This window comes from Labrus bergylta, chromosome 18, assembly GCF_963930695.1.
Source record: "Labrus bergylta chromosome 18, fLabBer1.1, whole genome shotgun sequence".
Lineage (NCBI taxonomy): Eukaryota > Metazoa > Chordata > Actinopteri > Labriformes > Labridae > Labrus > Labrus bergylta.
In genome coordinates, this window is record NC_089212.1 from 24,769,226 (window position 1) to 24,794,046 (window position 24,821).

General features: G+C 43.4%; 1 protein-coding gene across 4 annotated transcripts in view; it reads left to right on the plus strand.

Moving 5' to 3' along the window:
• atrn (attractin) overlaps positions 1–24,821 on the plus strand; it is a 206,820-nt gene that overhangs the window by 19,302 nt on the left and 162,697 nt on the right. For all 4 annotated transcript variants that reach the window (XM_020643358.3, XM_065947750.1, XM_065947751.1 and 1 more), the window contains exons 3-10: positions 5,117–5,230; positions 5,548–5,676; positions 11,822–12,018; positions 15,384–15,552; positions 17,297–17,387; positions 21,055–21,304; positions 21,926–22,109; positions 23,163–23,317. In XM_020643358.3, coding sequence (XP_020499014.2) covers positions 5,117–5,230; positions 5,548–5,676; positions 11,822–12,018; positions 15,384–15,552; positions 17,297–17,387; positions 21,055–21,304; positions 21,926–22,109; positions 23,163–23,317 — 1,289 coding nt within the window. The remainder of the gene's footprint in view (positions 1–5,116; positions 5,231–5,547; positions 5,677–11,821; positions 12,019–15,383; positions 15,553–17,296; positions 17,388–21,054; positions 21,305–21,925; positions 22,110–23,162; positions 23,318–24,821) is intronic.

Consider the following 24,821-nt stretch of genomic DNA (forward strand, 5'->3'; position numbering starts at 1 on the left):
ACTGATTCAAGACCAAGACTTTTAGGGATCGAGACCGAGTCAAGACCAAGACTTTTAGGGATCGAGACCGAGTCAAGACCAAGACATTTAGGGATCGAGACCGAGTCAAGACCAAGACCAAGGCAGGGGGAGACTGAGTCAAGACCAAGACATTTAGGGATCGAGACCAAGTCGAGACCAAGACCAAGGCAGGGGGAGACTGAGACAAGACCAAGACTTTTAGGGATCGAGACCGAGTCAAGACCAAGACTTTTAGGGATCAAGACCGAGTCAAGACCAAGACATTTAGGAATTGAGTCATAGATAAGACTAAGACCGTAAATATAAATGGAAATCATTATCTTAGCAGGGGGCGTGTCCGCCCAGTCTGGGCCGAGTAGAAATACTTTCCATTCCTAGACGAAAACAGAGACCTTCAAACGTGGTCTCGAGACCAAGACCGCCAACACCACTTTCTGTGAGCTGTTATGACCTCCATCTTTTTTTTGTATCTGTCTGGTGTGAACTTCCAGAACAGCTGAACTCGCAGACACACACACACACTCCTTTAAATCCAATCCTCTCGTATTGACTTCATTTATGAAATCAGCGTCTACCGTTCAGAAAGAGTCCAGGGGAAGGAAGTCTGAAACCCGGAGACAGCTGATGGATGCTTTATGAAAACAGAGGTTGCGGCTCGATATTTAAAAAGTGTGCTCATAACGATTGTTATATCCACGTTCTGCCGTGTAATCCCTCACTCACATCCAGAGGTATTTACAGTATCCAGATGCTGAAGGATGAAGTAACTCTGAGAAATCCAATACTCCCCTCTCTATTGTTTTAGTCAGCACAACCCGGGCCGCGGCGCATCGATTCAGAGCGGGCGATTCCTCATTTTAAAGACCGCCAGCTCGTCCCCAACCATAACCTCTTTGATTACATTTGCATTTTAGGCATTTAGCCAGCGCTCTCATTCAGAAAGGGGGGATTAACCACGAGTGACTTGGTTTGGAGCGCAGGAGGTCAAACTCATGTTTCTCTTTCGACGGGAGGGGAAGTGTCGATGTCACAGGGGGTTTTGACCTTCTGACCTCCAGGTTCCTGAACGGTGTCTGTAATCACCAAGCTAACCGCCTCATCCGACACTTTCATTACATGCTAATGGCACTTTTATACGCCCCTCTTGGGGACCTCTGAGCGTTCTCAGCGGGAGGTTAATGCAGTGATACGTGCACTGTATGCATCAAAATGACAAGAGGACTTTTAAAGCCTTGGACATATATTCACTTTGAATGCGTCTGCAGAGGCCTGAGGTGACTTAACCCTCGTACAAGGCGGGGAAATGATCAGTGGATTATGTCCTGCCATGCCCATAATAGGGACATCTGTGGTAGCGTCTGGTTCAGGAAACGACATTTATTCACTTTTTGCGTCTCGACTCTCTGGTCACGAGCCTTCTTTTCCTTAATTGAACCTCTGGGCCGTTCACGAGGAGGAGACGCCGATTCACTCTCATTAATAAAGAAAATGTTGAAGAGAGGAAAATGTGACGTTCACAGATCATTTCCTGTTAATCTTGTGGTCTTAGTCATTGATGTGGTAAATGGGACTTTGTGTCCTATTTGGAAAGATTTTTATTTTGAGACACTAACAAAGTTACAGGCGGAGGAAGTTTGGAGGAGTCTCGTGAAATCCATCAAAGATAAACGGATCCAATAATCTGGTTTCCTTCTAATTTTCTGTCTGATGTCCTTACATCTGAAAACGCCGAGCTGTGAAAAGACATTTCATACACACTACACTATTTATAGCCTCGGCCGATTTGCAATGAATGGGTTGAATGGGAAAACTGTTCCTCCGCTGCAATGAAATACAACTTTATTGTTCGACTGAACATCAGGAATTTATCTGGCTGTAAACTAGACCAGTTAAACAAAGAAGATATAGTAGAATTTTACACTCTGTGGTTTCTGTTTGCTGCCCCTGGTGATGATTCTCTAACATGATGATGTATTAGACAATAATTTGCTAAACAAATGGTGAGTTTAAATGATGAATATTTAAAGAAATCACATAAGCTTCCTCTGATATAAACAAGCATCCTAACAAAACCAAATAACCAGAACAATAAGAGAACCAAAACACAAGTAGGGGTGGCCTAGCGGTTGATTGCACTCCCCATGTACAGAGGTATTGGTCCTTGTTGCAGTAGCAGGGGGTTCAGGTCCGACCTTTTGCTCCATGTCATCCCCCGCTCTCTCCTCCCAGCATTTCCTGTTGCTCTTCAGCTTTCCTTTCCAATTGGCAAAAACATATCTTTAAAAAAACAGAAAACAACAAAATTACAAAATAAAACTGTAGACTGTAATTACAGTAACTTACTGTAATGTATTTTTAGGCTTTTGCCTTTATTTAGACAGGACGGTGGATAGAGCAGGAAATCGTAATAGTGAGTTGGGAACATTCACGCACGGCCTGCTCCAACCTCCACCTCGGGAGGGGGGGGAATTATTAACTAAAAGAGTTTCAGTATGAAATCAGGAGAAAATGAGAAGGAAGCATCTGTGAGTCCTGGTAACAATTTCAGAAAGCTTTTACATTTTGCAAAACAATGCTTCTCTTTTTGTCCCTGCTGCAATCAGGAGAAGTTATTGATGAATCAAAACTTTGCTCTATCTTTAATGATCTCTGACAAGAATATCTGGAGTGGAAAAAAAGTGAGCTTCAACACATGCTTTTTCACAATGAATTTATTATGATAATAAAAAATGTTCTGGCAATGTTAAGGGGTAAAAGTCAAGATGAATTTAAAAGTTTTAGAGAAAAAAATTGAAATGTTTCAGGATGAATTTTAAATGAAGTCCAGCTATTTTAAGATTTTTTTTTTTACAGTGATCAAAAGCCTTGATTGAAACATAATTTCACTTAGAAAATAACAATCTAAATATTATAATTGAATTGAATAAACCTAGATATATCTGCACTAGATAAAAATTTGCCGATATCGGCCAGCCGATTTATCGGTCAGGCTCTACCCCTAATAGTCGTTTTCGATTAAATGCCCATTCCCAGTCTAAACAGAGAATGAAGGGTCATGAATCATTTCCAACAAAGACATGGAAAAGTGTAGCAAATGTAAATGTATTGGCAAAAAAAGTGTATGAACCCTGAACCCTCTCCTTCTTGAACAGATCATTAAAATGCAAAATCTACTTTTGCACAAACTTAAACCGACATGGGAAAGAGTTTCAGTATGAAATCAGGCAAAAACTAGAAGGCAGCATCTGTGAGTCCTGGTAACAGGAGACGAGATGTTCACTGTTGCCATGCACTCATTCACATCGACACTGCTGAAGGATTGTTCCATATGTGCGCCAAACCACCATCGAATACAGTCGAGGAAATCAAACTGGAATGCGTCAGACCTGTACTTGGAGCTGTTCATTTGTGAAGCATGATGGGAATCAAGAGTAAACAAGGCCTTTCGTTAATCATCCACCTTTCATGAGCTGAGAATCTCATTTATTCTGCTGGTGTTGGGAAAGTTGGCGTTCTGAAACAGTAACTTTGAGAACCTTTGAGCAGCTGCGGTTAGAGTGAACGGGAATGAATGAGCTTTTGATTCATCCTCAAAACTTTCTGATGTCACAGAATCATGGTAACATGATGTTTTAGTTTCTAATGAGGAGGATTAAAGAGCGTTCTCAGACTGTTTGACTCCCTCTCACTCTTTGTGTTAAACTGTTATGAAATGCTCTTTTCTTGGAAAGAACTTAATGCCGCCAAATGTTCTCGCAAAAATTAGCTGTTTTGTAGCGCTGGGAGCAGCAATTTGTGTAGAGTGTAGAAATGAACAGCATGTGTGCCTCGGGCTTGTTTATTTCTGTCTGTCGTCAGAAGAGTTGAAACTTAATTAAAAAAAAGTGCTGCAGTGTTTGACACTGAAGGATAAATAATAACTGTGGATGCATGAAGCTGTTAAAGATACAAAGCTGGAGCTGTAATGTCAGCAGCTGTAGCTTTGCTCTGCCAGAGGTTAAAACATTGTTTTCCAGATATTAATACGTTAATACATACAAAACAGGGCGGCTTTGGCTCAGTGGAGTCGGTCGTTTCTCAACCGGAAGGTCGGGGGTTTGATCCCCAGCTCCTGCAGCCACATGTCCGATGTGAACTTGGGCACTTAACCCCAAGTTGGCAGAGTATGAGTTGCACGATCACTTTTGCTACTTGCATTTAAAAGACCCTTCCTTTTTTATTTTTTTTTGGCCTTTTGTGCCTTTATTCGAGAGATAGGACAGTTGATAGTTGAAAACCAGGATGAGAGAGAGTTAGGATTGACATGCGGGAAAGGAGCAACAGGTCGTACTTGAACCAGGACCACAGCCGGGCGAGCGCACCAACCACTGCGCCAACAGCAACCCCAAGACCCTTCCTTTTGACAACGTGCAAGAACATCAATACCAAAACCATTTAATGAAATTAGGGGTTCAGAAGTGAATCAATGACCCAAGAAATCCACGGTTTAGGATTTTATAAAGAGGCGGCTGTGGCTCAGTGGGAGAGTCAGTCGTCTCTCAACTGGAAGGTTGGGGGTTAGATCCCCAGCTCGGACAAGACACTTAACCCCAAGTTTAGTTTATTTGAATCAGGGACAGTGTACAAAAAAGAAGAAGAGAGACTTTGTACCAGATTTAGCCAACTAGCTTATTTCCATCTGTTGCTCCCTCTGCTTTGTCCTTGGAGTGTGAATGTGTAGGAATGTGATTAGTTACTTCAGATGGACTCTTTACTCAGCAGCCTCTACCATCAGTGTGTGAATGTGTAGGTGTGACCTGCGGTGTAAAAGCGCTTTGAGTAGTCAGAAGACTAGAAAAGAAATATACAAGCTCAAGTCCATTTATCATTTAATAAGTGTTTCCAGCTGATTTCTGATATTTGACGTCGTTTCTTCTGATGAAATGTTGCAGGAAAAAGGCTGTAACTGGTTAGTTTTTGACCCTGGAGAGCCTAAACCATCGAACAGTTTTCAGATGATTCTAAGGCAACAATTACACGAGAGTGAGGATCTCACTGAGGAGGCCGATGTCTCTGATTGGTTCTCATGATCTTCTTCTTCTTCTGTGTCTTTCAGGCCAAACACAATACTCCGATTACGGTTCAACCACTTTGCCACTGAATGCAGCTGGGACCACCTCTACGTGTACGACGGGGACTCCATCTACGCCCCCCTGCTGGCTGCTTTCAGGTAAATCTCTACTCTCAAAAAAGTTCGACTTGGATTGTCTTTGTTTTTATGACATCACAGCAAATTCAAAAATGATGTCCCTTCAAATAATTAGAATCTGTGAAACACAATTAAGATCATATGATTTCTGGAGTCACAGACTGATGAGAAGATTTCACGGTGGTCACAAAAACTCAATGAAGAGAAGGATTTACAAACCATCACAAATTCCGATGACAGCCTGATCCTCAGAAATGTGCCAGTTTCAAAGTAAAAGTGGAAAAAGGACAATTAATATGACGCGCTTTGTGTTCTTTTTTAAAAAAAATTTTATACAGTGGTTTGATTGTTCCTGAGAGTTATGGGAACGAGACGGTTCCCGAGGTGGTGTCTCAATCCGGCTACGCCCTGCTGCACTTCTTCAGCGACGCCGCGTACAACCTCACCGGCTTCAACATCTCCTACAGGTGAGAGAAGAACAACAAAGGAGTATTTTTATTTTTACACTTTGTGCATTTATAAAAAATCCCTGAAAATATGGAGCCAGTGATCTTTTGTTCCTTTCCATGTTGGTTGAAATGCTTTGCACAAGGCTGCTTTTCAATACTTTATGTTTTAAAGGATTCAACCTCTTTTACAGGATGTGATGTGAGCAGAAAAATCAGCTTGTTTCTCTAGTTTTCTTTCTATAGGAGTGTCTGCTGCGCCACAGTGCAAAGCCCTGTTTCTATTTTCCTCTTTGTTTGCTCACGTTGATGGACAACGAATGAGGATGGAGGGCGATCTACAAGGCAATGGCACTTCATGCAGAGCTTGTTAGCTTGTTTTCAAAGTGGAGATATCAGTGCATAAATAATATCCACATCAGGGATTGAAATGTTGAGCTTTGACTCGTGTCAAAAACGATGGTTTATTGTCGAGACTCTGCGTGTTGAGATTTGAGTCAAACAGCTCGTCAAAAGCACCACACTTCTGTTTGTCCACATATCAAAATAAAAGCACTAGATGTCATATTGTTTGCAAGAGGAAACTGAAATTCACAGAGCAGAGAGAATGCAGTGTGACAACTTATCCAACGTGTTCATTTTAATGATCGATAGATTCAAAAAACTTGAAGAAAACATCAAATCTTCTGTCTTATTTTTGACCAAAAGCTGCTTCTCTTAAAGAGACAGAGCACTGATTAAATTGCACAAAGATGTTGGCAACATTATGAGCAATTTAGACAGTGTGAAGAAATTGTTATTAAAAACAAGAAATGACCCAGTATTGGATGTTTAGGATCATTTAAAATATATTCCAAAAGTTTTCATATTCGGACTCTGCCTTTAGACGAACGTTCATATCAAATCAAAACCTAAAAAAGTGTAGTTTTTTGTAAGATATTCTCAAGTCTTTAATTTATTTTGGGATCTCAGCTGTGACGACAGCTTCGACGTATCAAATGTAATCTGGTCATCCTCTCCAGCTGAGTGTGTATCGCTGCCTCACCTCACAGATTGCATCTCTTGGGGTCCGCACATGCATTAATAATGGCGTCATGCACTGGGAAAAAAGTGCTAAAAGACAAATACTTTGATGCTGAGCCCTTGAGCTATACACCTCCAGCTCAAATACAAAATCATCCTTTTCTGTTTTGTCGGCTCTTTCAGATTTGATTCCGGTGAAGGAGCCACTTCACACCCTTCTTTGGGACATGATGACACACACAAAGCTATCACTTTCTGCATGATTCAGCCTGTGCGCCGCGCTGACTCGGCTGCTTGATGGCAGCGTTTTAGAGGATCATGTTGGGCTTCATTTGCTGCAGTATTTTTATGTTGCATCGTTACAGCATCATCTAGCAGTCAGACCGCTTGTTTGCTGCTAAAAAAATGTTTTTTTTTATGGAGGGATGCCGACATGAACTCTTCACAGAAGCATCTTTATAGATTTTATAGATCAGATTACTGCTGAACAACGCTGCTCCTACAAGACGCTATCTGTTCTCAGCATCCAGGGTCAAATTGATATTCTGGTTCCAGACTTGTGAGGACCCGTTTCGTCAATTTAACACAGACGTCCATAATCCCAAATCTCTAATCTGAGCCAAATTGGCCTCTAAACTCAAGGTGAAGTTGGGATTTTATTATAGAAATAAATCCTGCTTTTCCCTCATTATGGAGATGTGCTATATATGGACGCCTCGGCCAAATGTTTACAGTCATCATTGGACACTGTGTATCACTCTGCGTTGAGATTTGTTACTGGTTGCAGACGCCTCACTCACCACTGTGACCTGTACCCTAAATCTGATTTTCCATCCTTGAAGGATCGCACGTTATTACCATGTATAATGCAGTCAGTTGACCCGATCGTGGTTCCACCCCCAGGGATGATATTGCCCTGAACTCTTGTGCTTACTTACTCTATTTCACAATGTGTTCAGTAAAAAGCGTGTTGGTATTTTGATGTTTTGATGCTGCACAGCACGTCCATACTGTAGGATTTTTTTTACCAGGGTTATCTCAGGCAACTGTAGCATTGCCCGTCTTAAAAAATACATGAACTATAAATTATTAGCAACACGCTGCGGGGCTTGAATCAAAACTTCAGAACATTTACAGAAAATGTAAAGAAATATCGAGGTCAGAAATGAATGAAGACGCCTCTTTAAAGTTAGAACGAGCCACAGTTTTATGATGAAGCTATAACTGTGGTACATGGTAGTTTTTAAACCGTAAATATAAGTAACACCTATTACTGAAAGGATTAATTAATGAACATCAATGGTAACACTTCTGCCATTTACTTTTTTATAATATAAAACTTTAAAGGTCACATATTCTCCTCTTCTTCTTCAGTGTAAATAAGTCTCAGAGCTCCTCAAAGCATGTGTGTGAAGTTTCTTGTTCTAAATCCACTCTGATCCTGTATTTGATCATGTCTATAAACCCCTCTATTTCAGCCCTGCTCAGAACAGGCTGTTTCTGTGTCTGTACCTTTAAATATGTAAATGAGCGGTGTCTGACCACGCCCCCTCTCTGGAAGAGCTTGGTGCTTTCTCTCTCCATGTCCTATTGTTTACGGTGAGAAGGCAGACTCAGAGGGCAGAACAAACACCTAGCTGTGGGAGTGTCACCCACCTGGGGGAGGGGCTACTGCCCTTTGTGATGTCATGAAGGGAAAATCTCCAAACAGCCTGTTTGAGCACACATTTTCTAAAAAGTGGAGCAGGCAGAAGACGGAGAGGATGGACTTTTCTCATCATTGGGGGGTTTGTGGACAGACTAGAGACACATGTTAGAGTTAGAGGAACATGGAGAAGTAAAAGATGGTAAATATTTTGTTTTCTTCTGGTCCATTTGAAGCCACATTTTGTCCTGGTTTTGCCAACCTTTTCCATTCTTTGCTTATTTCTTGTTGTTTTTTTAACACTAAAAACTGGATATTAAAGTTCAGCCTCTCTGCAGTCACATGTTGCACTTTTCATGTGAGCTGTAAATGCCTGAGGTTTCATCTTATATTTACTTTCCAGGGTGCAGATCTTAAACTGTTTGCAGCTAAAGCAAACTTTTGTTTATGCTCACCAATCTACAAACACAGAACATGTATTGGTTCTTATGTTTAAGCAACAAAACTCAACCTTCACCAGTAAATCACAGGCTTACAATTTGTTTAACACCCTTCGTTTGGTGATTGCACAGATAGAAAGAGCTAACTAAACTTCTCAACAGTCACCAAGAGCCCAAAAATTGTCCGTCATTTCTGACTGGCAGAAAAAGGGAAAACTACTCTGAAAAACCAAAGTGGAGCCTGTCCCTTCAAAACATCTGCAAAGGACACAGTGGAGCCGTTCCCTTTTCCCCTTGCTCATTGGCACTGTCACCATAGCGATGGGATTGAAGTAGGTGCTGAGAGACACAGAGTCAGATGAAAGCGAGGTGCCCCCAGGCCCCCCCCCACCCCCCCACCAGTCTTTGGTGTCTGGAAGAGGTGGAGGAGCCGAGAAAACATCAAACCATCCATCTGCTGAAGGAACATGAAAGAATTACGAGGGCCCTCGGTGTTGTCTGTCTGCTCCCAACGATGAGGAGAAAAAAAAAAGAAAGAACATTGATGGAAAGAAAACAGCAAAACTTTTGACATGTACTTGTTTACTTATTACCAGATTATAGTTTCATACACACAGTTTGCAGCATTTTCACAGTAATGGAGTCTACCAGTATTTTTTAGTGCCCGACCGATATGGAATTTTTGGGGCCGATACCGAAATAAAAAAAGAAAATCTGATACCGATATATCGGCCGATATCTTTCTTAGATCTATGAAATCTATAGAGGTGGATAGATATACACATTACATATTTGAGCCCTCAAATGCAGTTATCAAACACTTGTGGAAAAAATGTATAACATAGACAAGATGGTCACTTGACATGAAAGTAACATGCATTAACGTGTGCTTGTTGTCATACATATAGCGCCCTCTGCTGGTGACAGAGAGCTGATAGTGTAAAACAGTGAAACTCAAATGAAAGGCTATTTGACTGGTGAATAAATCAAGTAACATCAGCGCATATCTGTGATAAAATTAGCCGATACCGATCGTCACTGCATATGCTAATCTCTGCGATATTATCGACTGGCTGATAAATCGGTCTGACTCTAGTTTTTTGTTTGTTTTTGTTTGTTGACAGACTCCTTAAAAATGTTCAAACCCACAACAAGCTGATCCACTAAGAAGTATTTGCTTGTTTTGAATACCTGATGAATTGTTTCTTCTGTGCATAAGTTCTCTATTGTTTCCAAAAGTACGAATAAAACAACATCAATGAGTCACACTGTTGCACTTTATCATCATCTACATTTGTTTTATTTAGCAGCAGCTGTTCATGCAGTGTGATGCTGTTGAAGCATTAAGAATAAAACACAAATAAGATAAATTATCGTCTACTTTTGCATACAGAGGGCAACAGTTGTCTGCAAAAAAAATGCTGTAAAACAAATACAAGGTGGTACATTTAAACTGTTAAACACACTTAATACTTCTCATATTCAAGGTGATGATAACAGGCAGTATGTGTTTCCATGGTAACAGTTGTTGTTGTCCCAGTTCCACATGCACACTGTATGTACAGTGCTATGTCAAAGTATGCTGTTTATTTTTGGGTTTTTTTGCATTTAGTATTGAACAAAAAAATAAATCAATGTACTTTTCCCTTTTTACACTGACAGGAAATGGGCAGTGTGTGTGTGAGCCAAACACACTCTGACTTTGGAAAGCTGCTGATGGTTCAGCTCGAAATATGTTTCGCGCTAATCCGGAGGTTTTATTATTCAGTGTTTTTTTTAGACAGACGTCCAAACACAGCTTAGCGTTTGTGCTTTTTCTTTTTGCGTTGCACTGTGGAACAACTCAGACTCTGACTGTTTATTTTTTTCTTTTAAGATTTATTTTTGGGGCTTTTTTACGTCTTTATTGGAGAGATAGGACACTTTAAAAAAAAAAGAAGTACTTTATTAATCCCTGAGGGAAATTCTGATTTACACTGAGAGACATGCTTCTCCAACACACACATGCACAAACAGGACCTGTGGACATGCATTAGTGGGGATAAGTCAGAGCCAGCTAACAATCCAACTTTCATATTATGGTCTGCATTGGGACTTGAACCAGCAACCCTCTGGATCACAACACAAGTCCCTACAGACTGAGCTACTGCACATGGGGTGCTGGTGCATGCACCAATCACCAAGCTAATGGTGTGTTCCTCGTGTAAAAAGACTGAAAATCATTTTCAAGTTTCAGGCATGTCGTTGTGAAATGAGTTATTGTACCACCTTGCTGCACCTAACTCCCCTTTCTCTCATCACAAGAATTTCACACACCAAAACGGAGCGTTGTGAGAGAGCTGGTTTATACAGGGTCACAAACCTCCTCTGGTGCTTGATTTATGTTATATTTTGAGCAAAGTACAGCACAGATGTTTCATTTAGACCACAGGGGGACTGTTTGAAAAGGTGGAGGAGGGGGATGATATGTCCCCTTTAAAATCTGTTGGATTCAATACTGACCCTTTTTTTTTTTTAATGCATCCGCCCCGTAAACCGAATGAATGAACATGTTGAATCTGTTATTTGTATGACTCGATTTGACCGAGGTATGACCCCGGAGACGTTGCCACAAAAACATGTCGATTGGAAAAGCTAATAATGGGACATAGCCGACCTGTTGAGAGACATTGGGCGCGTCCGTATTGCTGTTTTATTGGGTGTTGACCGTCTGCTCCTCTGCGCCTGTAGTGACTTTATGTCTGCTGGTTACCTCAGCCTGCAGCCCGATGCAGCGTCAGTGCAGAGCAGACGACCCTCTGAGATGAGTGACACGTGTTAATGCAGCTGCTTGACCGGACTGACAAAGGAGGACAATGGCGTTAACTACACGCTTCCTGCTGTTTGAAGCGAACACGTTTGCATATTTCATCTCTAAGCCTGCAGACAGCCGAGGCTCTGCTCGCACAAAAGCAGATGTAACTTAATCATTGAAAGTTGTTCTGATGTTTTATTCAGCGTGTTTATCCGTCTCTCTGGCTGGATTTTAAATCCTCCTCTTTCCCTTCAAATCCCACAGAGTGAATACATGTCCCAACAACTGCTCCGGCCGAGGCGAGTGTCGCGTGAGGAACGCCACCGGCTCGGTGTACTGCGAGTGTGAAGCCAACTGGAAAGGGAAAGCCTGCGATGTCCCGTCCTGCCTGGATAACTGCGGCTACCCCGAACGAGGCCGCTGTCAGGGCAAGACCTGCGTCTGCAAGTCTGTATGGCAAGGTGGGGCGATGTGACCTCATTGTCTCACACACGATGTCATCACGTTTACACCAGCAGAACCCACACATGCCCAAACCCTCCATCACATCTCACTACTCACTTAGCAGAACAGAGAGCGACTCTTTTTCTAATGTAGGAAGTAAAGGAATAAATGCAGCTCATACATTTAAATTCAAACTTGATTAAAAGGCAGAAGATCTAGGATTAGATTTTAATGAATGAGGGAGAGATATTTGACTTGGCCTGCTGCCTCCTGATGACCTAACCGCCATTCAGCAGTGAGAGAAGTTTTCCATACGACGGTTTTAAGTTTTATGGATTTATCTGTTGGAAGATCTTAATTTTAGACGAGGGATAAACCGTTGAAACCGCCAAGGAAACTTCCCACATTGAGTTGAAGGTGGTTTATATCAGCCATAAATACCAAAAAAAAAAACAGGAATCAGTGATGAAGTGATGAAGAAGAGGCTGTTTCACATTTCAGTTTGAGCTCTTTCTCTCTTTCAAAAATCAAAAAGTGCACCACCAAATTTGAAGGGGTCTAGAAATCTAAGCAATAAAATGTTAGAAATCTCTCTCTGAAAAAACATTGCTAACTGTTGTTTTAAATCTGTTCATATACCAGTCAAACCATTTGTATTATAGCAGCTCAATCCCAAAAGGACAAAAGTCTCCCAACATACGTAAACTATGAGATGATTGAGATTTCTCCTCATGTTTTGGAGGATTTAATAATCAGAACAAGCAATCCAACACTCTCCTCAAACCTTCCATTCTCTCTCTTTCGATGCATCAGTTGGAGAGTTTAGTAAAGAGGGTGTTGCTGGCTTTACCCGTCCACATTTTGCTTTTTCTTTTCCTGGTGATTCAAGCCGGTGCCTCTTCATCGCTAAATCCTTCCCCCGCTATCACTGCCTCTGCCCCCGCATCACCCCCGCATCACCCATCTGCTATAACCTCATGGACTTCAAATGAAGATTCTGCAGCCTCAGCTTCCTCATCTTTTATTTTTTTTAGTTGAGTCATGAGTGTGGAGCCTTTTTTTTTAATTATTATTATCTGCTGATGACCTGACACCACTGTGTCCATTTGATTCTGACCATATGGGCGTTTTTTTTTTTCGCCCGCTCTATTAAGTCTTAAAACGGCTCCACTGCGCCACGCTGCACAAGCAAGAGACAACGGCTTAATTTAACTGCACTTATATCAGCAGCTCAGCGTGCTCACAATCTAATTACCAAAGCTGAGGGAGCTAAGAAACAGACTGGCCTTTTTTTTTTTTTTTTAAGCCTTTTATTACCTTGTCATGGTGTGTTAGCTAAGGAATAGCACACTTAGTGTACTCCTTTCTGCCAGCCTCCAAATGAACCCGTTCTCCCTCGCCAAGCGGTGCAGAGACAGATGTCTGTTTAGTCAAGCTAGCCTTGCATTTAATCGCCCTTTCAAGGATGCGTAGCGACGTCTTAAAGGAAGGTTAAGGCAGCGTTTGTTTTTATTTATGGGGATGCAACGAAAAAGGTCCAGAGATAATTCAGTTTGCTTTAGCATTACTGGAGTCAAACTGAAACTAACGAGCCACAGGGGGATTTTTTTCTTTAGAATCAAACAAACAGAGGAACGGGTTAAGAGCGACCTTGATTGTTGTTTAAAATCACAACACTTCCTTTTCCATCACGTGGCCGCTCTTACATTGTTTCATTTATGAGCAATAAGAAAGTCCCCGAGTGGTCACCGGCCTGTTCCTGCTGTTAGATACCAAAAGAGAAGCACTGATTGGTCGTTAAATGTTTGATTTTAATCGGGTAGTTTTAATAAACTGTTGATGAACGAGATCAGGAAACTGCACCAGAACCAAAAGTCTGACAGGATATTTCTATTCATGACTCGGCAGCTGTTGCCAAAAAACGTCTCTTAAATCTTTTCCCTTCTTTCAGTCGTGTTTCCGGTTCATGCTGCCGTTATTGTTTTCGTTCAGTAACAAGGGGAAGGCCGCTCCGGCTTGTGCCAAATGTCTTTAAATAGTCGTTGGAGTCATCCCTGAAGACCTCGTGGTTACTGTTTCCAGAGACAACGTTTACAAACGTGACATAAAATCTGAACCTTATTCAAACTTTTGGGTTTAAAGGTTCACAAAGTCGATGAAATGTTCCCAATAAAGTGTTCCTGTTATTTTTCTCCCCTTATGTGGGCAGAATATTATATAGAATATATATCGCACCACCCGCACCACCACCCTCCACCATGCACCACCACCCTCCACCATGCACCCTCCACCCTCCACCATGCACCCTCAATCCTCCACCATGCACCCTCAATCCTCCACCATGCACCCTCCACCCTGCACTATGCATCCTGCACTATGCACCCTCCACCATGCACCCTCCACCACGCACCCTCCACCATGCACCCTCAATCCTCCACCATGCACCCTCAATCCTCCACCATGCACCCTCAATCCTCCACCATGCACCCTCCACCCTGCACTATGCATCCTGCACTATGCATCCTGCACTATGCACCCTCCACCATGCACCCTCCACCATGCACCCTCCACTATGCACCCTCCACCATGCACCCTCCACCATGCACCCTCCACTATGCAACCTCCACTATGCAACCTCCACCATGCACCCTCCACCATGCACCCTCCACTATGCACCCTCCACTATGCAACCTTCACCCTTCACCCTCCACCCTCCACCCTCCACCATGCACCCTCCACTATGCACCCTCCACTATGCACCCTCCACTATGCAACCTTCACCCTTCACCCTTCACCCTCCACAGAGTATTGGGGTAGCTGGCTGGCTGGTTCCAGGCGCGCATCACTTGATGTAATGATTTTGTGAAATGTCAATGGAGGACATACTCCCTTTAAAACCTTTCCAAAACTTAAGACAACCTCTGGAACTCATCTACTTTTCTCCTCTAAACTGATAACTCTGCATTTCTGATACCAAATCACTTCAAGCGTGCATAATTACTCCGTTATTATGTGAGGCTTTAAAATGCACCATGACCTCTCTGCCCTTTCCTTCACCTTGCTTTCATAAAATCAGGAGATAGAATCAAAGAGCAACATGATTTTTTTCCCCTCTCATACACTGGAAGAAAAAGGCCCCGATATATTGGACCCCTTAGTTAGCTGCAGGAAATGAAAGTGAACTAATGAAGCCTGTTTAATCCTCCTGCTGCTGGGATTTTCTGATGAGCTGTTCTTCTTCTTCTGCTGATTTAGTAGCATTTCCTTCCTCTTCAGGCAGTCTGTTTTTATTTTTACCCTAAAAGTTTAAGGCCTGTTTGTTGTGTTTATCACTTCTAAATTAATCATTAAGCCTCCTGCGTTGGCTACATGTCTTCCTCAGGTCCAGACTGCTCCGTCTCAGTACCTGCCAACTCCTCCTTCTGGACCCGGGAGGATTACAACGAGGCAGGGCTGGCCAGGGCGTCCCACAAGGCCGTGGTGGACCAGGGCATCATGTGGGTGATCGGAGGCTACGTCTTCAACTCCACCGACTATCACATGGTCAAAGCGTAAGTTCCTCTCGTTACCCCTGGGAGCATCTCCGCCTTGATTTCAGGCATTTGGCTGCTTCACTCATACGAGAGAGCTGGGAGACAGAAGTCCTGCTGTTGCTATGCGACTGTGAGGAGTTTGCCTTAGAAAAACACTAAAAAATGTCAATGATTTTCACTTACAGTACATGCCTGTTTTACAGAGTGTTAAAGAAGTTTGTAAAATTCTCAATATTTTTAAATTCCACATGTTTTAAAACGACACAACCTCTGTTACTTTCATCATAAAAGAGAGAGAGGACGCTGCACAAAATAGTTGGCAATGTTTCCGTACCAAAATGTTGCTTAAATTTGTTTGCAATGTAGACAGTGAGAAGGAGTTTGCCTTCAACTGTTGGTAATTAAAGGTCACATATGATTTAAATATGTAAATGAGCTGTGTCTGACCACGCCCCCTCTCTGGAAGGACTCTGGTGTCTCTGTCTTTCTCGCTCCATGTCCTATTGTTTATGGTGAGAAGTCAGACTCAGAGGGCCGAACAAACACCTAGCTGTGGGAGTGTGTCACCCACCTGGGGGAGGGGCTACTGCCCTTTGTGATCTCATGAAGGGAAAATCTCCAAACGGCCTGTTTGAGCACACATTTTCTGAAAAGTGGAGCAGGCAGAAGACGGAGAGGATGGACTTTTCTCATCATTGGGGGGTTTGTAGACAGACTAGAGACACATGTTAGAGTTAGAGGAACATGGGGAAGTGGATTTTGCAGAATATGTGACCTTTAAAAACGAGAAATTGCCCAATATTGGTTGCCCTGTACTTCAATTTTTAAGTCAAACTTGGCTGTCAGGAAGAAGCAACAGGATTTAAAAGCACCAACAGGAAAGATGACCGCTCTGCACACACAGATCTGTGACGGGCACAGAGCGGAGGTTGTATTTAAAACATCAAATTACAGGATAGGATGATCCTCGCCCTGAACTCCACCCTGGAAGGTCACACTTTTCCCCTTAACTCATGTTTTGGTTTTTATAGTTTGCAGATGAGCCGATGGCCTTTCATGGTTTTGTATTAGTCTTTACTTTTTGTTTGTCACCTTGCCAGAGCTGGATTCCACAATAATGGTAATCCACTCCCCTGAATGTAGCTGTGAAGCTTGTTGTAGCCTGTTTTGGATGCAGTAGCGGTGATACAGGCATGTCAAAGCCTTCTGTTGCCAACAATCTGTTCCATTGTTATGTGGAAACTTCTGTTAATGGGTTTGGGAGTGGACACCTTTGGATGATTGGAGCCAAAACTCGTAAAAATTAGTCAAGCTGCACAAGCCAAAGTCCAACATTTGCAGCTCCAAATGGTGAAAAAATGGGCCAAAGAATTATTTAAACAAAAAAGAGCCAGAAACTAAAATACGCAGGAGGGAACTCAGGAGCTACATGAAGATATGTGGTTTGTAATTTACATGGTGGATGAAGATTTACAGACAGTGACGTGCAGTAATGTGATGTAACCACACAGAGAGAGAGGGAGAGACAGGAGCTCAAGGTGCCAGGTCCCCCGGCAGTCTAAGCCTACAGCAGCATAAATAAGAGCTGGTCCATACCTGAGCCAGCACTAACTATACGTTTCATCAAAAAGGAACGTTTCAAGCCCACTCTTAAAAGTACAGAGGGTGTCTGCCTCTCGGACCCTGACTGGTAGATGGAAGAATCTTCTCATCTTTACTGACTGTATAGGTCTCACACCTTTCTGTTTTTCCTCCCCTTCAGGTTCAACCTCAGCAGGAAAAGCTGGATGACCCTCGACCCGTCTGTCAACACTGTCACACCGAGATACGGCCACTCGCTCGCTCTGCATGAGGTATGTGCAGGGAGGAGAACCATTCATTAAGACTTGGGAGGTTTTTAGCGACTAATTTCCCCTGTCGATTTAACTTGTCGACTCGTCGAGATCACAAGAGAACACTTCGAAAAAAGTTCAACACAAAACCGACCGCTCCTTTAAATGCAGCTGAAATAGTTTGGCATCTTGCAACTTGCATTACTCTCCAGGTAAACAATGTCAAATTGGTTTTCCAAAGTGTGGCTAACATAAGCAGCGCTAGCATCGTCAGCTAGTCCTCCTTGCAGATTAGCGTCCACACGCCTGTGCTGAACGTTCTTACACATCGCTCCAGCCGAGACAAACTAATTCTTCTCCTTTTTTTTTTTTTTTTTTAGATAAAAATACCACAAAACCGTGCTGCTCCTACAGGTTGCAATCTGCCCACCTTGGTTGTTTATATGTGGGCAGTAGAGCGGGGAGAGAGGGCCCGTTACCCTGAGCTACAGCCCCATCTAGTGACAGGCGGCTGCATTACAGCTTAGACACAACATGTAACCTGCTTACATCAATAAAAACATCAATAACTTGTTCAATCAACTAATAATTCTGGTGCACACTCGGAAGGTGACGACAGACGTTTAGTTGAAATTGTGCACATCCCTAATTTAAGTCTCTTAATAACTTTTCTGTGCTTACAGTTCATTTGACATGCATCTGTAGTTTCTGCCGACTCTGCGGGATTTGAACAGAGCTTCAAAAAAAAAGCATGAGAAACAGACGACAGCTAAATTAAACAGAGGCATACACAAGCTGAAATACGATCAACTCCCCCGACCTTATATTGATGCTTTCAGCAGCGTCTGAAACTAATATATAGCATCTCTGGGATTCTGATTTGCTGCAGTGAAGTGGTGAAGCAGTTTTCTTCTTAGCCAGAAAAGACTGCGAGGAGCCGCTGATGGAATAATAAATGAGAGCGAGGAGGAGAGACGCAGTCTGTCCGCTCTGTGGTTTGAGAGGAGTGAGAGCACGAGGAGCCGCGGAGTGTTTGTGATGCACAAATTGCATCAGAGTGTCTGAGTGTGTCTTTTGGAGTCAGCACAGGCACTACTGGCAAGACACATCTGAAAATCAAGGCAGTGTTGGTGCACAAACTCAATCGGCATTTCAACAACTGATAATGCAACGTGTCAGGCACTCGAGCACACACACCCTCCCCTCGTTTATAAATCAAGGTCTGATAGTACAGCTGCATAACAGTCGCTCCTTGAAATGAACTAGCAAAGCAATTATCATTTCAAGCCCCTCGCTGGGACTTCCTTTGGCCTTTTCTTGTTTTTAATGAGAAACTTTGGAGTTGCAGAATCATTTTACAAGTTTTTTTTTTTTTTGCTACTTACACATAAAAGACCCTGCATTCTGACAACATACAAAAACATCAGTTACATGAAATTAGTTAAATTTATGATACAGACCTACATTGAGGGTCCGGGCGCCTTTTTTCAAAATTAGGCCCTATGTTCCCACATTTTCTTTTTCATAAGTTTGTATCAGATTTTATCCCCCTTTCTCCCAATTTGGTAGCCAATTACACCCAACCTAAGAAAGAAAAAATGTCTTAAGAAAAATCTTAGAAACATGGGACCATAGGGCTGTGGGACCATAGGGCTGTGGGAACATTGGGCTGTGGGAACATAGGGCTGTGGGAACATTGGGCTGTGGGAACATTGGGCTGTGGGAACATAGGGCTGTGGGAACATAGGGCTGTGGGAACATTGGGCTGTGGGAACATTGGGCTGTGGGAACATAGGGCTGTGGGAACATAGGGCTGTGGGACCATAGGGCTGTGGGAACATTGGGCTGTGGGAACATTGGGCTGTGGGAACATAGGGCTGTGGGAACATAGGGCTGTGGGAACATTGGGCTGTGGGAACATTGGGCTGTGGGAACATTGGGCTGTGGGAACATTGGGCTGTGGGAACATAGGGCTGTGGGAACATAGGGCTGTGGGAACATTGGGCTGTGGGAACATTGGGCTGTGGGAACATAGGGCTGTGGGAACATAGGGCTGTGGGACCATAGGGCTGTGGGAACATTGGGCTGTGGGAACATTGGGCTGTGGGAACATTGGGCTGTGGGAACATAGGGCTGTGGGAACATAGGGCTGTGGGACCATAGGGCTGTGGGAACATTGGGCTGTGGGAACATTGGGCTGTGGGAACATAGGGCTGTGGGAACATAGGGCTGTGGGAACATTGGGCTGTGGGAACATTGGGCTGTGGGAACATAGGGCTGTGGGAACATAGGGCTGTGGGAACATTGGGCTGTGGGAACATAGGGCTGACCCCCTTGTGGGTGGTTGGAAATGTTAACTGGGTGAGCTCAATGATTTTCTTCAATGTCAGAAACCTAAAACAAATCCGTTATGAAGCTCAATATCTGAACAAAAAAACTGAACGGGTAATAACCATCATCGACCTCTGGGAGCTCCTCCGGCCTCGGTATCATAAAGTGAATCATATCATCCTTCAGAATGAAATGATGAAAAGAAGAAAGACAAGCTTTTTGATATCAAGAGGCTTTTTTCTGTGCGACCTTCGGACCGACCTCGTCTTCAGGTTCTTTCAGCGGTGGACGAATCAAAAAAGGGTCCAGGGAATCAAAAAGTACCGGTGTTATTATTCAAAGCTGAAAGGCAGAGGAAGGTTGTCGATGCTGAAGGTTGTGTTTCTTAGAGATTTCTTTTAGACTTTTTAAAGCAGTGTAAATGTCTCTTATGTGAGCTTTAATAGATCTGACGGCTCCAGATGACCTCAGAGAAGCTGTGGCAGGCTTTTTGATAAACCTCAAAGGGGCACAAGAAGTGAAACGGTTCTGAACTAGTTTTGCTTTTGGACAAACCACATGTGTTTTTCTACAGCTTAAACCCTTCCTCCCGTATTTTCTTCTCAAAGTGTGATGAAAGGTGAAACTGACACCAAATCCTGCACTTGTTTGCAGTATTCTGTATTCTCTAGTGATTCAGGAATCATGATCTATTTTTAAATAATTGTCTTGCAATAGATGAAGTCGCCCAGAATTGCTGTATCATGATCATGTATCACATCTTGACGCATCCCGTGGTATCCCATGGCAACACACACTTGCCGTACCGCATCATATCGTATTGAGTCGTATTGTATCGTCCATCCATCCTTCCACTTTTCCTCCGCTTATCCGAGATCGTGTCGCGGTGGAAGCAGGTCAACCCAGACTTCCCTCTCCCCCCAGCAAAGTTTTCCAGATCTGCCCATGGGGATTCTGAGGCGTTCCCCAGCCCAGATCCAATACCTCCAGCAAACTGTGGGTCTACCCCGGGTGTCTCCTCCCAGTTGGGCGTGCCTTTAAAACCTCCAAAGAGAGGCATCCAGGAGGCATCCTAATCAGATAACCAAACCACCTCAACTGGCTCTTTTTGATGCAAAGGAGAAGCGGCTCTACTCCAAGTTCCCCCTGAATGTCTGAGCCCCTCACCCGATCTCTAAGGCTGAGCCCAGACCCCCTCCAGAGGAAACTCATTTCAGCCCTTTGTATTCTTTCGGTCGCTACCCACAGCTCATGATTGCATCCTATCATATCGTTTCATGGGTTGCCCTCTGATTCCCATCCTTCATTAATACACTCTACATTTCAAAATCTAACCTTTGACCTGATTTTGTTCCAGGGGAGGATCTACATGTACGGTGGAAAGATCGACTCCACGGGAAACGTGTCCAGCCAGCTGTGGGTTTTCCACATCCAGAATCAGACCTGGGTCCTCCTGAGCCCTCGGTCCAAGGACCAGTACGCTGTGGTGGGACACTCGGCCCACGTTGTCCCTCCCCTCCAGGAAGGGGACAGTCCCGTCATGCTGGTCCTGTTTGGACACTGTCCTCTGTACGGCTACATCAGCCTGGTGCAGGAGTACAACATTGGTAAGTTGTTGCAGAAGCAGCAGGACCATGTGGTGTTACAGAGACACATGTTTCAGTCTTCATATCCACCATGTGTCCAATAAACCTTTTAGCTGCTCCCTTGCTTTGCATAAAAAAAACTCTGCCCGGGTGTTAGTGCCTAAATATATCAGTTTATAACAATGGGAAATTAACACCGGACACCAAGATGAAACTAACGAGTTCTGGACTCCGTGGTGTGTTCATTAAATCCTCCCACCTCGTTGGCTGGCAGCCAGACTCAATTTGGAGGCCTCATTGTCTTCTAAGAGCCGATCTGTGAGACACAATGGGATGAATTAACCTGCAACTACGGCCGATGGAAACGAGTGTATCTCCTATTTTCTCACAGTTAGGAGAGATGTTTGTTATTTCATTTTCTGAATGATTACCAATAAAATCTGATGAGACTTTTTAGGAGCAATAATAAGAAGATTACCGACAGTAAAATGCTGTTTAAACTCAGTCTAGCTTTAATAAACCCTCATCCCTGCGGGGACAGGAAACTGAGACTGTCCCTCTTTCATATCTTAGCGGTATTTTATTAACTCATGATCGTTTTTTCTGCTACTCAGTAAACAATATTTGTATGACCCCCTGCAGTCAAGAACTCGTGGAGCATGGTGAGCACAGACGGTGCGCTGGTCCAGGGCGGCTACGGCCACAGCAGCGTGTTCGACCCTGGCACCAGAGCCATCTACATCCACGGAGGCTACAAGGCCTTCAGCGCCAACAAGTACGGCCTGGCTGGAGACCTGTACAAGTTCGACGTGGACAAAAGGAGATGGTGAGAGTTCACTGTGTAATGCCTCGTCTGGAGCTGTTTTCACACATGCACTCCTGAAATCGTCCTGACTTGCCTGTTCATTCACAAACCTCAGAGAGCGAGGCTTTCCCTGTGGGATTACACTGTGGGAGGGCCGGGGGGCTCTGAGGAGGCAGGACATGACGTTAAAAGAACTACATGGAAATGGTGGCTGAAGCACTAGTATGCAGACCAAAGCAATGGTTTGTGACTCGATTAGTGTTAATCCCGCCCACTGAATTTGATTAATAATTATTTAATAATTTAATAACACATGCATTTAATTAATTAAATAATTATATATTTATTTATATACTTATTTCCAATATTAAATAATTGATGACACATTTAATGATTTAATTAATTATATATTTATATATTTCATTTTAGTCCTCCATACACCAGAGTCTGACATCTTGATAATAACAGTGTCTGCCTCAATGCTACATGTAATTGGATATATTCACTGTTTTAAAGAATGAAAGAGTTTGAAGCAGCGTCACAACATGCATGACATTTACGGCCCTCGCTCAGCGGTTATGCGATGTAAAACGTCAGCAACCTTGCTGGACGCTCACAGGGAACTTTCCTGAACATTTTCTGCTGCGTTCACACAGCACGCACACATTTTCTCACCCACTAAAAAAGACTGGGTGAAACAATCGTCTGTTTGCTTTCACACATGCAGCTCACCTGGAAAAACAATCCTGGACATTTTTTTGTGAAAACACCACATGTGGAAAAGACACAACATGAAAAACATGTCCTATCTCTCTTAGTCAAAATCATCCACAAAGACAAATACATCAAGATATGAGATGTTATATTCATTAACATCAACACATGGGTTATTCTGAATAAAACTTCAAGGTAAGGGCCACCAGTCGAGTGAGTGTTGAGTTTGGAGATTTCATTACACAAAGGGTTGTAACAGCAGTTCAGATGATGTGTCATTTTATTCTGCTGAAAGTGAAATCTGTATAACTATCAAGTTTGTGAAATCATCTTTATTTTTTTGTGTGTGTGTGTGTGCAGGACGATTCTGAGAGACAGCGGCTTCTTCCGGTACCTCCACACAGCCGAGATAGTGAGCGGGACGATGCTGGTGTTTGGGGGAAACACACACAACGACACATCCATGAGCCATGGCGCCAAGTGCTTCTCCTCCGACTTCCTGGTGTACAGTCTGGGTAAATATCACACACACACACACACACACATACACGCACACACACACACACACACACACACACACACAGAAAACAACAGTAGCTCTGGCAGTCTGCTCTCCTGGCCCCAGCTCATCATATTGTATTGTTTTTCCTGCTCTGAGCTGCTCTGCATTCAAACAGCCGCACAGACTCACACCTGGGAGCCGCTCAGTACAACTGCAGAGTTTTGTTTTTGGACGCTGAGCAACAAAAGGCCAAATGTCACGACTCCACTCCTCTTTCACACCTAGTGCTCTGAATAATGAGTTCTCAGCAGCGCACTGATTTTTGCATGTCACATACTGTATATGCACGTGTGACTTGTTTGGTAAATGGGAAAGGGAAGTTGAGTCTTAAATTACTTGTTTTGGTTTTCATGGTTATTTATGTGCTTGTGAATCTTGCAGTGTCTAGTAGCTCAAGTTGTGTTGAGTCCAAGTTACTGGACTTGAATGAGTTTTGATTTACATCAGGAGGAACTGCAGTACCACCTGATGTAAATCAAAACTTCCTCATTCAAGTGTCCACTTGAGGCTGTCTGCAAAACTCAAATTATCTTAATTAGGTCCCATGTCAAAGGTCACCATGTTCCTCTAACTCTAACATGTGTCTCTAGTCCGTCTACAAACCCCCCAATGATGAGAAAAGTCCATCCTCTCCGTCTTTTCCCTGCTCCACTTTTCAGAAAATGTGTGCTCAAACAGGCCGTTTGGAGATTTTCCCTTCATGACATCACAAAGGGCAGTAGCCCCTCCCCCAGGTGGGTGACACTCCCACAGCTAGGTGTTTGTTCTGCCCTCTGAGTCTGCCTTCTCACCGTAAACAATAGGACATGGAGCGAGAAAGACAGAGACACTCAAGCCCTTCCAGAGAGGGGGCGTGGTCAGACACCGCTCATTTACATATTTAAAGGTACAGACACAGAAACAGCCTGTTTTGGTCTCATTGGACTAAATTTATATAATTAGGGGAGTGACTGAGTTGATAGGCAGGCGGGCATGTTTTAATGCCCAACAGGCTCAACCTGTTGGGTGCAGCTGTTCCCAATATGGTGACCGCCATCATGGGCTACATGTGTGAGTGGCGTCACTCACACTACGTCCATGTTTTATACAAACATGATTTACATCCAGAGGTTTATTCTGTTCTGGGTATGAAGTCAGTTAAAACTCCACTTCATCAGTTTGGATTCAAACGTTAAAACTCTTTTTGGGCGCTCCCCAGGGGGCCGCGTCGCTCTCCGTCACAAAAGTAAACAAACAGAAAAAACAATCCCTGAAGCTGCGGCTCACGCTTGACTCCTTCAGAGGATTCCTCAGCGATAGTAGAATAATGTAATCACTAAACTGATCAAGAGGATTCACACAGACGCCTTCGGGGGCTTCACTCTGAAGTCTCTGATGTTTGTCATTGTGCTTAACGTGCTAAGGAGCCTTTAATCAAGACACTTAACCCCGACTTTGTTTAGCACAGCTGCTCACAG